At 41.5% G+C, this 11,715-nt stretch overlaps 3 protein-coding genes across 5 annotated transcripts; 1 reads left to right on the forward strand and 2 right to left on the reverse strand.

The window, feature by feature from the left end:
• Positions 1–66: 66 nt before the first annotated feature.
• LOC129095768 (uncharacterized) lies at positions 67–4,673 on the forward strand. Its single transcript, XM_054604326.1, has 8 exons — positions 67–133; positions 510–555; positions 699–811; positions 906–1,600; positions 1,800–2,310; positions 2,694–2,833; positions 3,874–3,975; positions 4,595–4,673. Exons 2-8 carry the CDS (start codon positions 519–521, stop codon positions 4,671–4,673), a joined length of 1,677 nt encoding a protein of 558 aa, XP_054460301.1. The 5' UTR covers positions 67–133; positions 510–518.
• Positions 4,674–4,939: 266 nt separating this feature from the next.
• On the reverse strand, positions 4,940–6,407 carry nanos3 (nanos homolog 3). Its single transcript, XM_054605245.1, has one exon. The coding sequence runs from the start codon at positions 6,262–6,264 to the stop codon at positions 5,635–5,637; it is 630 nt and encodes a 209-aa protein (XP_054461220.1). The 5' UTR covers positions 6,265–6,407; the 3' UTR covers positions 4,940–5,634.
• Positions 6,408–7,543: 1,136 nt separating this feature from the next.
• Positions 7,544–11,104, reverse strand: si:ch211-286b5.4 (afadin- and alpha-actinin-binding protein). 3 transcript variants are annotated; one of them, XM_054605239.1, is made up of 13 exons: positions 11,032–11,104; positions 10,813–10,864; positions 10,561–10,664; positions 10,415–10,483; positions 10,196–10,319; positions 10,036–10,114; positions 9,824–9,944; positions 9,223–9,376; positions 8,962–9,065; positions 8,706–8,867; positions 8,305–8,419; positions 8,061–8,229; positions 7,544–7,798 (listed from the first exon to the last, which is right to left on the reverse strand). In XM_054605239.1, the coding sequence occupies exons 2-13, from the start codon at positions 10,862–10,864 to the stop codon at positions 7,678–7,680; spliced, it is 1,374 nt and encodes a 457-aa protein (XP_054461214.1). In that variant the 5' UTR covers positions 11,032–11,104; the 3' UTR covers positions 7,544–7,677. The 3 variants fall into 3 exon arrangements, with proteins under 3 accessions (XP_054461214.1, XP_054461213.1, XP_054461212.1); XM_054605238.1 differs by having other exon boundaries at positions 10,987–11,098; XM_054605237.1 differs by having other exon boundaries at positions 10,813–11,098.
• Between the last annotated feature and the right edge of the window lie 611 nt (positions 11,105–11,715).

Raw genomic sequence — 11,715 nt, forward strand, 5'->3', positions numbered from 1 at the left:
CGTCGCGCTTTACGGCTGGACGGAACACACCCATCACTGACGTAAAACACCGACGTTACGTTACAGGCCCAGTCTGGTTCAGGAGGGAGGCTGTTGTTGTTGTTAGACCCTGGGAAAAACAATATAACGCGAGGTTTTATCTTTCTACTAATATATATATATATATATATATATATATATATATATATATATATATATATATATATATATATATATATATATATATAGATATATATATATATATATAATCTGTATCAGTTGGTTGTTCTTTTAAATTTGGAAAGCACACTCAGTAACATTAAGTCACTTCTTTAACTTTCTTCCTTCAGTCAGTTAACTTGTGTAACTAAGTTGGTGTTAGCTGTATTTACTACATTAACTAACATTACTTAGATTTTGGCTATAAACTAAACAGATTTGCCGTAACAATGGGAATTATTTATGTTAAGTATGGGCTATATATTTCCTACTATGTTCTTATGTCTTGATTTTTTTTTGTTATTATTTAGGAAAAAGAAATGGCCAAAGGAAAAGCAAAGACCAACAACAGCAGTGGTAAAGGATTTGCTAATATCCCATTACATAGGCTAACTTTGATGTGCTGCTGTTGAACAGAAACAATATTTGGATAAACAATTGCTTCTCTGTCAGTGATCGGCTCATTTAAATTTTAATTGAGTTTATCCTTATGTGTTCAGTCAGCGTAGCTCCACCCCAGCCTCGGTCACTCAGGTCAAGGAAGAGGGAATGTCCAAGTGATGAAGTCCCAGAGACCGATGGTATCCAGGCTACTCATCATCATCATCATCAGGTAATTAATGTCCTTCAAACCAAATTCAATCACATTCTATCGTCCTATCAAGCCAAATTGTAGACAAGTCATTCTATTTTTATGATTATTTCAGGAAACTGAAGGAAATCAAACAACAGCAGATGCCACAGTGTTACAATGCCAACACTCCCCTCTGCAGGAATCTACTGTTAAAGCATTTGAAGAGCAAGAAGAGACTTCAGTCACTAATCCCAGCAATGATTCTCAGCTGAATGGCTTTAAAATACATGCTGATAATGATGCCAACAGGAGTGGAAAGGTTACGGAGGAAATGACAGCAGAGGTATATAACACATCACCATCCCAAATATGCACGGATCAACTCCAGGTCTTCTTGCAAATCGCTGAAGAAGGTGATGGTGCCGCTGTGGAGGATCAACTGGGTGCAGAAGAGAACCCTGAATGTGATGTTGAGAAAAAACAAGAGGTTAGTCAAGAAGAACCCAGCGATGTGTACATGACTGATGTCAAGGAAACCTCACAGGAGGCAGCAGCGGGGTTACCGGCCAAAAAGAAGCGAAGGATGGGTATGTGTGGTCTGACGGAGAGGGAACGGAGTCACTTTTTACAGACACAGAAACGTGAAAACGGGCAGAACGGACCGAAGAGAGTTGGGAAGCAGATTTGTGATAACATGACTGACCATCAGGCTCAGGAAGAGATGATATCGTCTTTATCATCCTCACTATCCGTCCCAGCAGGCAGCGTCACAGAGCAGGAAAAGGCAGAGATGAAACTTCAGTCCAGTCACTGTGGAGGGAAAGACAGGTCAGAATAATGTAGTGAGGAATCCAAATATAACATTAAATAGCTTACATTCTAAGTTTCTAAGTTTATTTTTTGAATTAATTAGATTAATAAGTGAAAACTCACTCCAAACACACACAAAAGATACTCGACTACATTAACAGGATTTAATGAAATCTGTTACTTCCCCCTTGTTGATAACATTGTTTTTAACACACAGGGCAGAAACTGAAGTCCACTTTGCTGCTACTACTTCAGATGGAACCAGTGTTGTGTCTGATCCAGGTTTTGAAGTTGAGGGAGGCATAGAGCTGAGTCCAGAGCAAACTGGTGACACAAAGCCGTACCCTCCGGAAGAGGAGGAGCTTTTGGGGAATCAGGATCAGCATGAACGTGACAGTGGCACATCTGAGATTGTAGCTGAAAAACTTCAGGAGCAAATGAAAGACGGTGAAGATGGGTCAGCAGCAATCAACCCATGTAATGCCATCCCTTTTTCCTCTGATACAACTCAGAGTGAGGAGACCGAGAACAGGGATGCAATGGAGGCGGCCCCTCTGCAGGTGAATAGTGCGACCAGGACCAGAGAGGAAGAGCTGACTGGTGATGCTGGGGACGATGACGTAGCTGAAGCAGGTGCTTCATCCACTAACACCCAGTCGGGAGGATTCAATGCCGCGCAGCTCTGTGAGGCTGCAGTGACACCCAGTGGATCAGAGATGAAAGACAACGTGAGTGGTGGGCCAAACTTTCAAAGTACCGGGTTAGTGAGGGTTATTATATCAACCTTTTGTTTTGTCATTTTGTCAACTTATGTTACTCAAATAGTTTTTCTGTGTTTTGTGTATGATGTCATGCCTTTGCCCCATCACATAATTCTGTTGTGTTTATGACTGACAGAGTCATGATGGACATCTGACAATCATTTATTAAATAATAAAGTATTTAAAGAAAATACTGCAACTTATAAAGGTAGAGAGAAGCCAGGTAGTTGCTTTTTGAATTGCTGACACATAACAGTCTTCTCAAAAAAAAAGGAAAATTGATTCATACTTATTTTACTTCTTACCGTCTAACTCTACAGAAATGGTTGATTTATTTTTGTTGCACACAGTGTGATTCTGAAGGTGAACCTGGTGCTGGTCCTTCTGCTGTGAATGCTGAGCCCCCTCAGACCAGGGACACTACTGACCCGTTTGGATCTGGGTACTTGGATTACGTGTCAGACTCGCAGCTGAACACCATCATTATGACGTAAGGAAGTAGGAAAGGGGGTTAAATCCCACAAGAACCCTGATAGTGGAGTGCGGAAAGGGAACCAAGTGAGCCTTTGTAGACTGACTGTTCAGATAAACTCCCAGTGTGAACAGGCTGAGGGTTTAGCTCATTAGAGGCTTGGGGAACCAAGTCTTCTTCCGCCTAGACAAACTCAATATTGACAAGTTGTAAAAAGGAAGAATGGAAGTAAGGGCACCTATGACACCCCAAACATTGTAAACAAGGATTAACAAGCATGCAGTGTACTCAGAGAGACATGTTTGATAAGGGCACATGCATTGGCAAGGACCCTTTAACAACTGTAGTGTTTTGTCTTTTTCTTTCTAATTTTACACAGTTAATCGAATCGTTTAGGGTCTGAAGGTGCTCGAAAATTCACTGTACTTTGCACACTCATTAGAACTAGTGAAAACTTTCATATTTTATGGGACTGTGTTTGGTTTTGAAATAATGGCTCGATAGCGCTCCCTAAAAATGTTTAAAGTTGAAGCCCCCATTTTTAAATTTCACATTGATGTATGAACTTTGGTAAGCTTAAATAACGTCTCAAGACATTAAAAAAGTGTGGATGTGCAGTGTAAAGCCAACAGGAAATCAGCCATTTCTTTATTTAATGTGCAATTTATAGGCACAGTATCTAACAATCTTCTCCTTGAATTTGGTCAGCGAAATATTAAACGTTTGCATTTTCATGCAAAGTTGTTGCATGTTTTCTTACGCCACATTGTGGACACAAGAAGTTCAAAAAAATGTTTAACGTGTGTGCAACGGTCAGGAATATGCAGTTACATCAATCGCCCCCGACAAGTGCTTGGCCCAGTTTGCAGCTTTAATTTAGTGTATCCCTTGCCTTATATTCAAGAAAACATCGATATTTTAAAAGTAACATTTTCCGGTCATCATATCTACCCATTTTTGTTCTCTTTCAAAATAAAAAAAGCAAATGTAGGATTTGTCACAAGCTCATACACAACTTATTTTTCATCCATCAAACTTTTTACTTTCTCTCTATTCAGTGAGGAGGAGGTGATGGGGAGGGAGGAACACCTTGGTTCCCCATATCATGAAGATGCTACAGACCTAATCTGTGGACTCATCAGAGAACTTTCCTCTCTAAAGTAAGTAAATGCCACTTATTCTTTCCTATCCAATATCTTTTTTGGCATTTTTTCCCCTTCTTTTTGGCCACTTAATCCCTTTTCTCTAAACTCCCTCGGTGTTCAGGTTCTGCCCCTCTCTCCTTTGCTTCTCAGTTGAACTTTTGACTCATAATACCATTGGTTGGTTTTATCCTCCTCACACCCACCTCTGTGCTCTAATTGGCTGGAGTGTGAAGTCAGCTCTGTCAGCTGTAGAGTGCTTGGCACCTTTTCCAAGGCCAACCATCAAGCCTGAAGGAAAGCTTTGATGTGGGTGGATGATAAACTGATGGAAAACTCTGGGAAACAAAGAAAAAATGATGCTGTTACATAGTATAATACAACTTCCCCACAATAGAGCAACACATTTGAAACAAAATATTCAAATCTTTGAGGAGAAATACATAGTTAGACAATCTGAGTCAGGTAGTAATAAGAACATGAACTATGGACTTACTATTTTCTGTCATTCATACTCTACTTAACATCTTCAACCAGCCTTAATCCATCTGACTAGTCAAATGCAAATCCGGTTGAGGGGAAAACATTTTTTCAATGAGGTTATTTAAACTGATGATCAGTATTCGTCTTCTTCTAGTCGTAAGGTCATGGCCACTCACAGAGAGCTGGAGAACCTGCGCCGCAGCAGTAAAAGTTCAAGGGGCTGCAAACGTTGAGGATCAAGTCCCTGCCATCCTGATCTTTCCATTTCCCCAATGGTTTGTGGGTAATGAAGGCACTTGTGCCTCTGAGCAAACTAGTACTATTCATCTGTTGTCATTCTTCTTGTTTTATTGACTTCTTGAATGTGAAGTTTCATGGCTTATTTTTCTTGTTCTCCCCAAATAAAGCTGGGTGTTGTTCATTAAATCAGTAATCTGAGTATTTTTCTAGAAGTGCCTGTAATGTGATAACAAAGAACACACATACACACAGATGTGGTCAATTTAGATATTTATAACTTCAAGATATACAATAATTTCACACATTTTTTTTTCCACAAAGTGATTAGCTGACATGGCATTTTTTTTTAGAAAAGCCTCAGGTACAATATTCAAAATAAAATAACATGCCTCAGGAACAGGTATTTGTTCAACACCTCAGAACAAGAACAAGTCACTCATATATTAAAATGTTAAAATGGGACATGGTCACATGATGTTTAGCCTATATGCTGTAGTAAAGTTATTACTGATGACTGGACGTCTCAGAAAGGTTTTGATATAGTGTTATAATTCTTCAATGCATGGACAGGAGATATGAAACTGGACATCAGGTGGCCACGTTTTAAAAATATGTAAAACAAACATACATTTTCCTTTGAAACATGTTTTTTTTTTCTCTTCCTCTCCTCCCAAACATAATATCTGGCAGTCGTTATTGAAAGAACATTATACAAAATATAAAGGGACGCTGTAAGAGAAGGCTAGGACGACAAAAAGGACCAGCTGGAAAATAACTCCAATCAGCATCACAGAAGGCCACACGGGAAAAACGTGCCAAAGCATGCAAATGAAAACCAAACACACACACACACACACAAACACAAACACACACATTAACGTGGCAATAAACAAAGCCTCATCGGTGGAGGTGGAGGAGGATTCAGCCTTCTGTGTCCTGGTGCTACCTGATGGTTCAGCGTCTGCACTTGGCGTACACGGAGCTGTAGGCCCGGTCAACCTTGGGACAGAAGCGCTTGGTGTGAGCTTTGGCCCCCGTGGCCCCGCACAGAGGACACACATACTGCCGCAGATATGGACACAACACATCTCCAGCCTGGTTCTTCAGCCAGTGCGACCCGCACACCAGCTCGGACTCCCCGTTGTGTTTGCAGAAGCTGCAGAACATGCGCTCGGCTGACGCAGACATTGGCGGATCCGGTGTTTTGAAACGAGTGGGTTTCTTGCGGCTTGTCGGTCCGGGCAGCAGCTTTGAATCTTCCTGTGCATGGTCTGCAGAGTACCACACACCTCCAGGTGGACGTGGATCACCGGAGAGATGCGGTGGTGCACAGTCTGGCCCGGGGTCGCTGCTTTGGCACGCTGCGTTAATACGCACGGACATCAGTGCCTGGCTCAGCTCATCAGACTGGGAGTGTGCAGCTCTGGAGGCCGGCAGTGGGGACTCAGTGGCCGTGTGCCGACCCAGGATATCTCTGATTGTGTCCGACAGTCCTATGTAGTCTCTCCAGGGCTGGAAACCTTTGTTGTCTGACTCCATGAAGCGCGGCAGGTGATGTGAGAGTCCCAAAACCATGCCGTTCATTTTAGCTCCTTCTGGGCCAAATGCTGTGGTCTTGTTTGCCAGACTCTCTTTCAGTGAGATGGTTGACTTGGTGACGTTGTAATAACGATGTAAAGGGCCCAAAGCACCTGTAACAAAGTTTTGAAGTTGGTAATTGGTAATTGAGTACAAGTGGTGATCGCACGCTCCTCCCCCTGTGCCAGCAGCCAATCGCAGGAGCTCATGCACCGAGCATGCAGGTCATCAAACATGTGGGTTATACCATTTTGGTCCCTCATGCACAGTTGCATTTGATGTTTGCAGCCACATATTTTTTGATTTTAATATGTCAGTCAAAATAATGTGGTTTGGGAGATGAAGCAAGGAGTTTAACTTTTTACTTTGGAAGATGATGTCAAACACCCACATTGATACGAATACCCTGGTATCTTGTCCACTTCTAATGCAGAAGTAACAATAATGACTGATTAGAGAGATTTGAAGCTGCAACCTTTACTGCTGAAGACAGCTTTATTTAAGATTCTAGCTGCAACCTCTGAACCATTTGAAGACTGGTCTGGATGATAAAAATGTGCTAATTAGGATCTCCGCATCTGCTATGGATAATAAGACCTGGTTTTGGTTGTGTTGCATAGGTGAAAGAAGGCAATGTTGGTGATATCCTTAATGGCTGATCAGAGGAGTTGAATCGAATGTAACCGAGATTCTTTACAATCTGACTTTGGGATATCACATGATTGTCAAGAGTTACTATCACTTCATCCAACTATTAAGAGTTTCTATTAAACAAAAACCATGCACAAAATCAATCTCAAAATTAAAATAGATTGTTTTGCCAGTTTTAGCTATAAACTAATTTAATTTGGGAAAGATCATCTGCTTTATAGGAATAGTGGAGTATCATCAGCATAGCAGTGGAAATGGATTCCATGACTGCGGATAATTTGGCCAAGAGGTGAAATATAAAGAGAGAAGAGCAAGGGACCGAGAAAAGAGCCTTGAGGTACTCCATACTTCACATCAGAAAATGTTATGCATTATTATAGGAAACATTTCCTGTCTACCTCTAAAGTATCAAAGACAATAAAAAAAAGTCATGGTTTGAAAAAAGTAAGTGATGGACAATGTGTAGACAAGCAAATATAGTATGTAAAGTGCCAATTGCATTTTAAATCATGTAGTAAAATTTGGATTCTGAACTATTTTCCAAAAGGACAAAATAAATGCCAAACAGTAGTCCAAAAAGGCTTGAAAGCAATCATATTAGATTAGATACCATAGAAAATATTTTATTGGCCAGGCTAGGTTACAATTGAAAAATGTATATTGTTTTTTAAACAGCACCACGTGGCAAAAAGAACAAAACAGGATTAAAATATAATCAGCCTTTGTTTATTATTTAAAAAGTGGAAATAAGGTTCTATAGGTTTTTAATCACCACCTATCATCAAAGTGGTATTTAAAAGACAAGTCTAAATGTGCAGCCTGTTGTGTGTGCACCATCCCGTCTACTTGGCCGTCCCATGTCTCTGACTGGTCATCAACCTCTCTGGTTCTGAGGGAGAAGAGGAGTGAGTACCAGCGGTGGTTATGGTGAACATTTTAACAGTTTCATTTGAGCCAAAGTGGAAAAAAATCTTTGCACAAAAGTTATTTTGCATCAGCACCACACAGGGTCAGAGTTTACTCATCCAAAGCACTGACATTACAGTGAATGCTTTGTGAACACAGGTAAAGCTTAAGACGTTGTTTGTTCACGGGTCATTTCTCTCTCTTTGTTTACACAGCCGTTTCTATGAAAGCAGGACTTGACTAACCTGCAGTTGTACGACAGATTGAGGGCAGAGTACAGCTCAGGAGTGCTTGGGGTTTGAACTCTGAATGTTCCCTCATGTGATCCAGGAAGAGCAGCTGTCCCCGACTTGGTGGAAGATGGTGTAATGGGAAGACAGTCAGATATGCCAGTGGGCCCCAAACATGAGAAATCTGGAGTCACATGCACATAATGTGTTAAGGACTTTTCTCCCACCCCTCCAACCTTTCATTTATCTGCATACTCACCGAGTGCTGTGCTCTCTCTCGTGTTGCTGCTTGGTGCTCCTTTACAGGACAGAGATGAGTCGCACAGATACTGCTGCTTCAGGAGAGAGGCTTTCTGTTGCTCAAGATCACGGCGCTGTAGACACACAAAGTACAATTTAAGGAGTAACATGCAGCCTTTTATGCCAGTATGCTGTGATCTTTTGTATGGAGGACTGTAAATTCACAATGAAAGTAGGCGAGATCCCTCCTCTGTTTGCTCTACTGTATGTTTCTTCAATTCTTTTCCCCAGTAAGTTTTTTCTGCAGAATTTTCCCATATCCAATTCTACAGTCTAAGGACAGAGGGTGTCATACACTTTACAGATTGTGAAGCTCTTTGAGGCAAATTAGCGACGGTGTCTGCTTAATTTTCTCCTCACCTCATGGCTCAGTCGGATGGCGGCGTCGGTGAAGGACTGCCTCTCCCTTTCAAAAGTCCGCCGCTGATGATTGAGCTCTGCCCCTCGTACCTGAAGACGTTCCCACTCCTCCAAAAAGTAGGAATCAGCCAGTTCAGCGGCAACAGGTGAAGCAAGGCTGTCCTGTAGACAGACAAAAGCAGTATTTCTAAGTCTGACTCTAACAAAAGTTCATACAATAATAATAATAATAATGTGTGTTATGGGTTTTATGAACCTGCAGCAGCTGCTGTTGTAATCTGACAAGTTGTTGACTCTCCTTCAGTTCAGTTTCTAGTCGAGTGAGGAGCTTGTCATGGTCGGTATCCACACCAGTGTAACCTCCACAGTCAAGAAAGACCACATATTGTACTCCTCAGGCAAGTGTTTCTCATTCATTGGTTTAGCAAATATAGGGAAGATGAAGACGGACATTTGCAAAGCGTAATTCTTGATAGTCTTCTCAGAACTTTGAAGATTGTTCATCCTGGGTGTTTACCTTCAGATGGGACGTCATCCAGCCTCTTCTGCACCTGCCTCCAACTCTGAACCACACCTCCTGTTACATGGTCACCGAGCGCTCTCTCAGCTTGATCCAGCATTTTGTCTTCAGTTTGGACTTCTTCCTGAACATCCACCACGTCTGACAGGGTCTTTAAAAGAAGATTAGACTGATTTGTAATTTTGAGTTCTCATCTTGGAAACAGTCCTTTCTAAACTATATACACAAGGTCATTAAAGTAGCCGTTCTGGAGATTTCGATGACTTTACACGATCTTCCTCAGTCGACAAAGTTTCCATTTTGATGACGTTTCGTCCATTGTGGCTTAAAAGTTCATGAATGAATGTCTTTAAGAATTTTCAAGCTCTACAACGGCTACTAATCTTGTATTAGGAAAACTCTGCTTTAACTCCTTAACTTGACATTTCAGCGTCCTCTGCTGAGGAAGACCATTTGATAAAATGCACTGCTACTAGCTAATGGTTTAGTTAAAATATATTTTAAATGTATGCTTTCTTGGGCCCAATATGACCAATTCTAGTTATTGACCAGAACCAGTCAATAACTACAAAACAAAAAGTTTCTTATTTTTCCTCACATGCTCCATGTCGACTCTGAGTGCATGAAGTAACGTGGTGAGGCTGTGGCGCAGCTTCATCGCCTCCCTGAGCTCTGCTTCTCTGCGCTCCAGCATCAGACGCAGTGTCGCCTCTTCTCGTCTACACGTTGGGGTGAGCAAATGAGGATTAGTGAGAGGTGGAGAGAATGCATTTTGAGGCTACACTCAAAGTACTGATAACATCAACTTACTTGGCAGTAGACCTGAATGATTTGATTGGCTGTTCTCTTTTGCCTCGACCTCCAGGCGGATAGTTCAACACCTCTATTGCTGTGTAGAACAACGCAAGATGGTAAATGTTGCCTGGTAAATATAAATAAATATTTGATATATAAGCTGTGTGAGTCTCACAGGGTCCTTTCTCTCTGTGTCGCTCAGTGAGCTGAGACACTCGCTCCTTCAGTCTGTTGGTGTGCTTCTCCCGACGACTCAGCTCCGCCTCCTGCTGGTTACAACGCAGCTGCAGACGAGTGCTCTACCGAGAGGGGAAAAGATGGTTTTAAGAAGAGGGGAAAAGTGTAGATTCAGGTAGAAACATATTCCACAATGTCTGTTAATCATACAACTTACTTTGGCCCGTTCACAGCTCAGCGTGTCCTGAAGCCTGCCCACGTGCTCATCCGTCTCCTTTAGATGCTCCTACATGACAGATGTTTAGTTCCCCCTCCCTAGAATTAACCCTACTTCATTAATATATTGCATTCATTGTTACTGACCCTAAGGGAGTCTCCATGCTCTCTGTGCTCCTCCTTGTCAGCCCACCGGGAGGCGCTGTGAGAGAACTCCTTCAAAGGGCTGGGATCCTTCAGCAGATAGGAGTCTGTAGTCAACACGTTAAGGAGGGGAGAAATTAAGGACAGAGGGATGGTGATAAGTGGTGTGGGCTGGATTATTTTCTTTCAAACATTCATGGTCTAAAGCGTTTGATTCATGCTTCTATATTTCAGGTAAAAAGGTGACAGTATTACCTGAGTACTCCGAGCATCTTCCAACTCGCTTCTGGACAAACCTGGAAGCCATCTGGATGCCATAGGTCACATTTTAGCAACAAGGGTCCATTTTTACTCGCATGCAAATGTAAACAGAGTGCACCACGACAGCATTGGGACAATGTGTACACAATACTTGGATGACATACATACCACTAAATAACTATAGGAGCAACGGATCAGTTTCTAGTGCTTTACCTGAGAAGAAAAAGTGAAACTTCCTCAGACAAATGCTGCTTTTTAATTCCAGGTGATGGCACTTGTGCTAATTACCACCAACACAGGGCTAGATTGAAGCTTCAGGATTTAAAATGATTCAGTCCAACAACTTCTTACCAAACTAACTTGTGCACATGGTGTGAACGATTAACTGTGTCAATGATGATTTCTAAAATGGATTTAAGTCCCAAATTTCACATCATGTGAAATTGGATGTGACCAACCAAGTGAAATTAAGCATGGTGTTGTATTCAGTTTTGGAGAGCATAAGTGGAGCCAACAACATGTATTACCTGCATTATTTTTTTGTTTTTCCTAACAAATATCAATAAATCAGTCTCAGAAATATTCCAGTATCCTGCCTGTACATGAAACAGCAACCCTGAAGTTGATTCTTATGAGTTAATGGTGCTGCCTGTAATGGTATTATCCAGTACATTTATGACAGTGTCGCCAGATATCCACCGTAGTCATTTTTAGACAATTCAAATTAGGTCCAGCAGTTCATCGGCTTACAAAACACCCATCCCATCCACTGAACTGTGAACAGATTTGGGTTACTGACCAACAATTAAATCAAACAAAGAGGCCGCAACCTCTATGTAGCATCTTCTTTGATCTGTTCAAGTGTTTTAGAAGCAAACTAAAAGCTTATGAGTCATG

Source organism: Anoplopoma fimbria, chromosome 9, assembly GCF_027596085.1.
Source record: "Anoplopoma fimbria isolate UVic2021 breed Golden Eagle Sablefish chromosome 9, Afim_UVic_2022, whole genome shotgun sequence".
In the NCBI taxonomy this organism is placed as follows: domain Eukaryota; kingdom Metazoa; phylum Chordata; class Actinopteri; order Perciformes; family Anoplopomatidae; genus Anoplopoma; species Anoplopoma fimbria.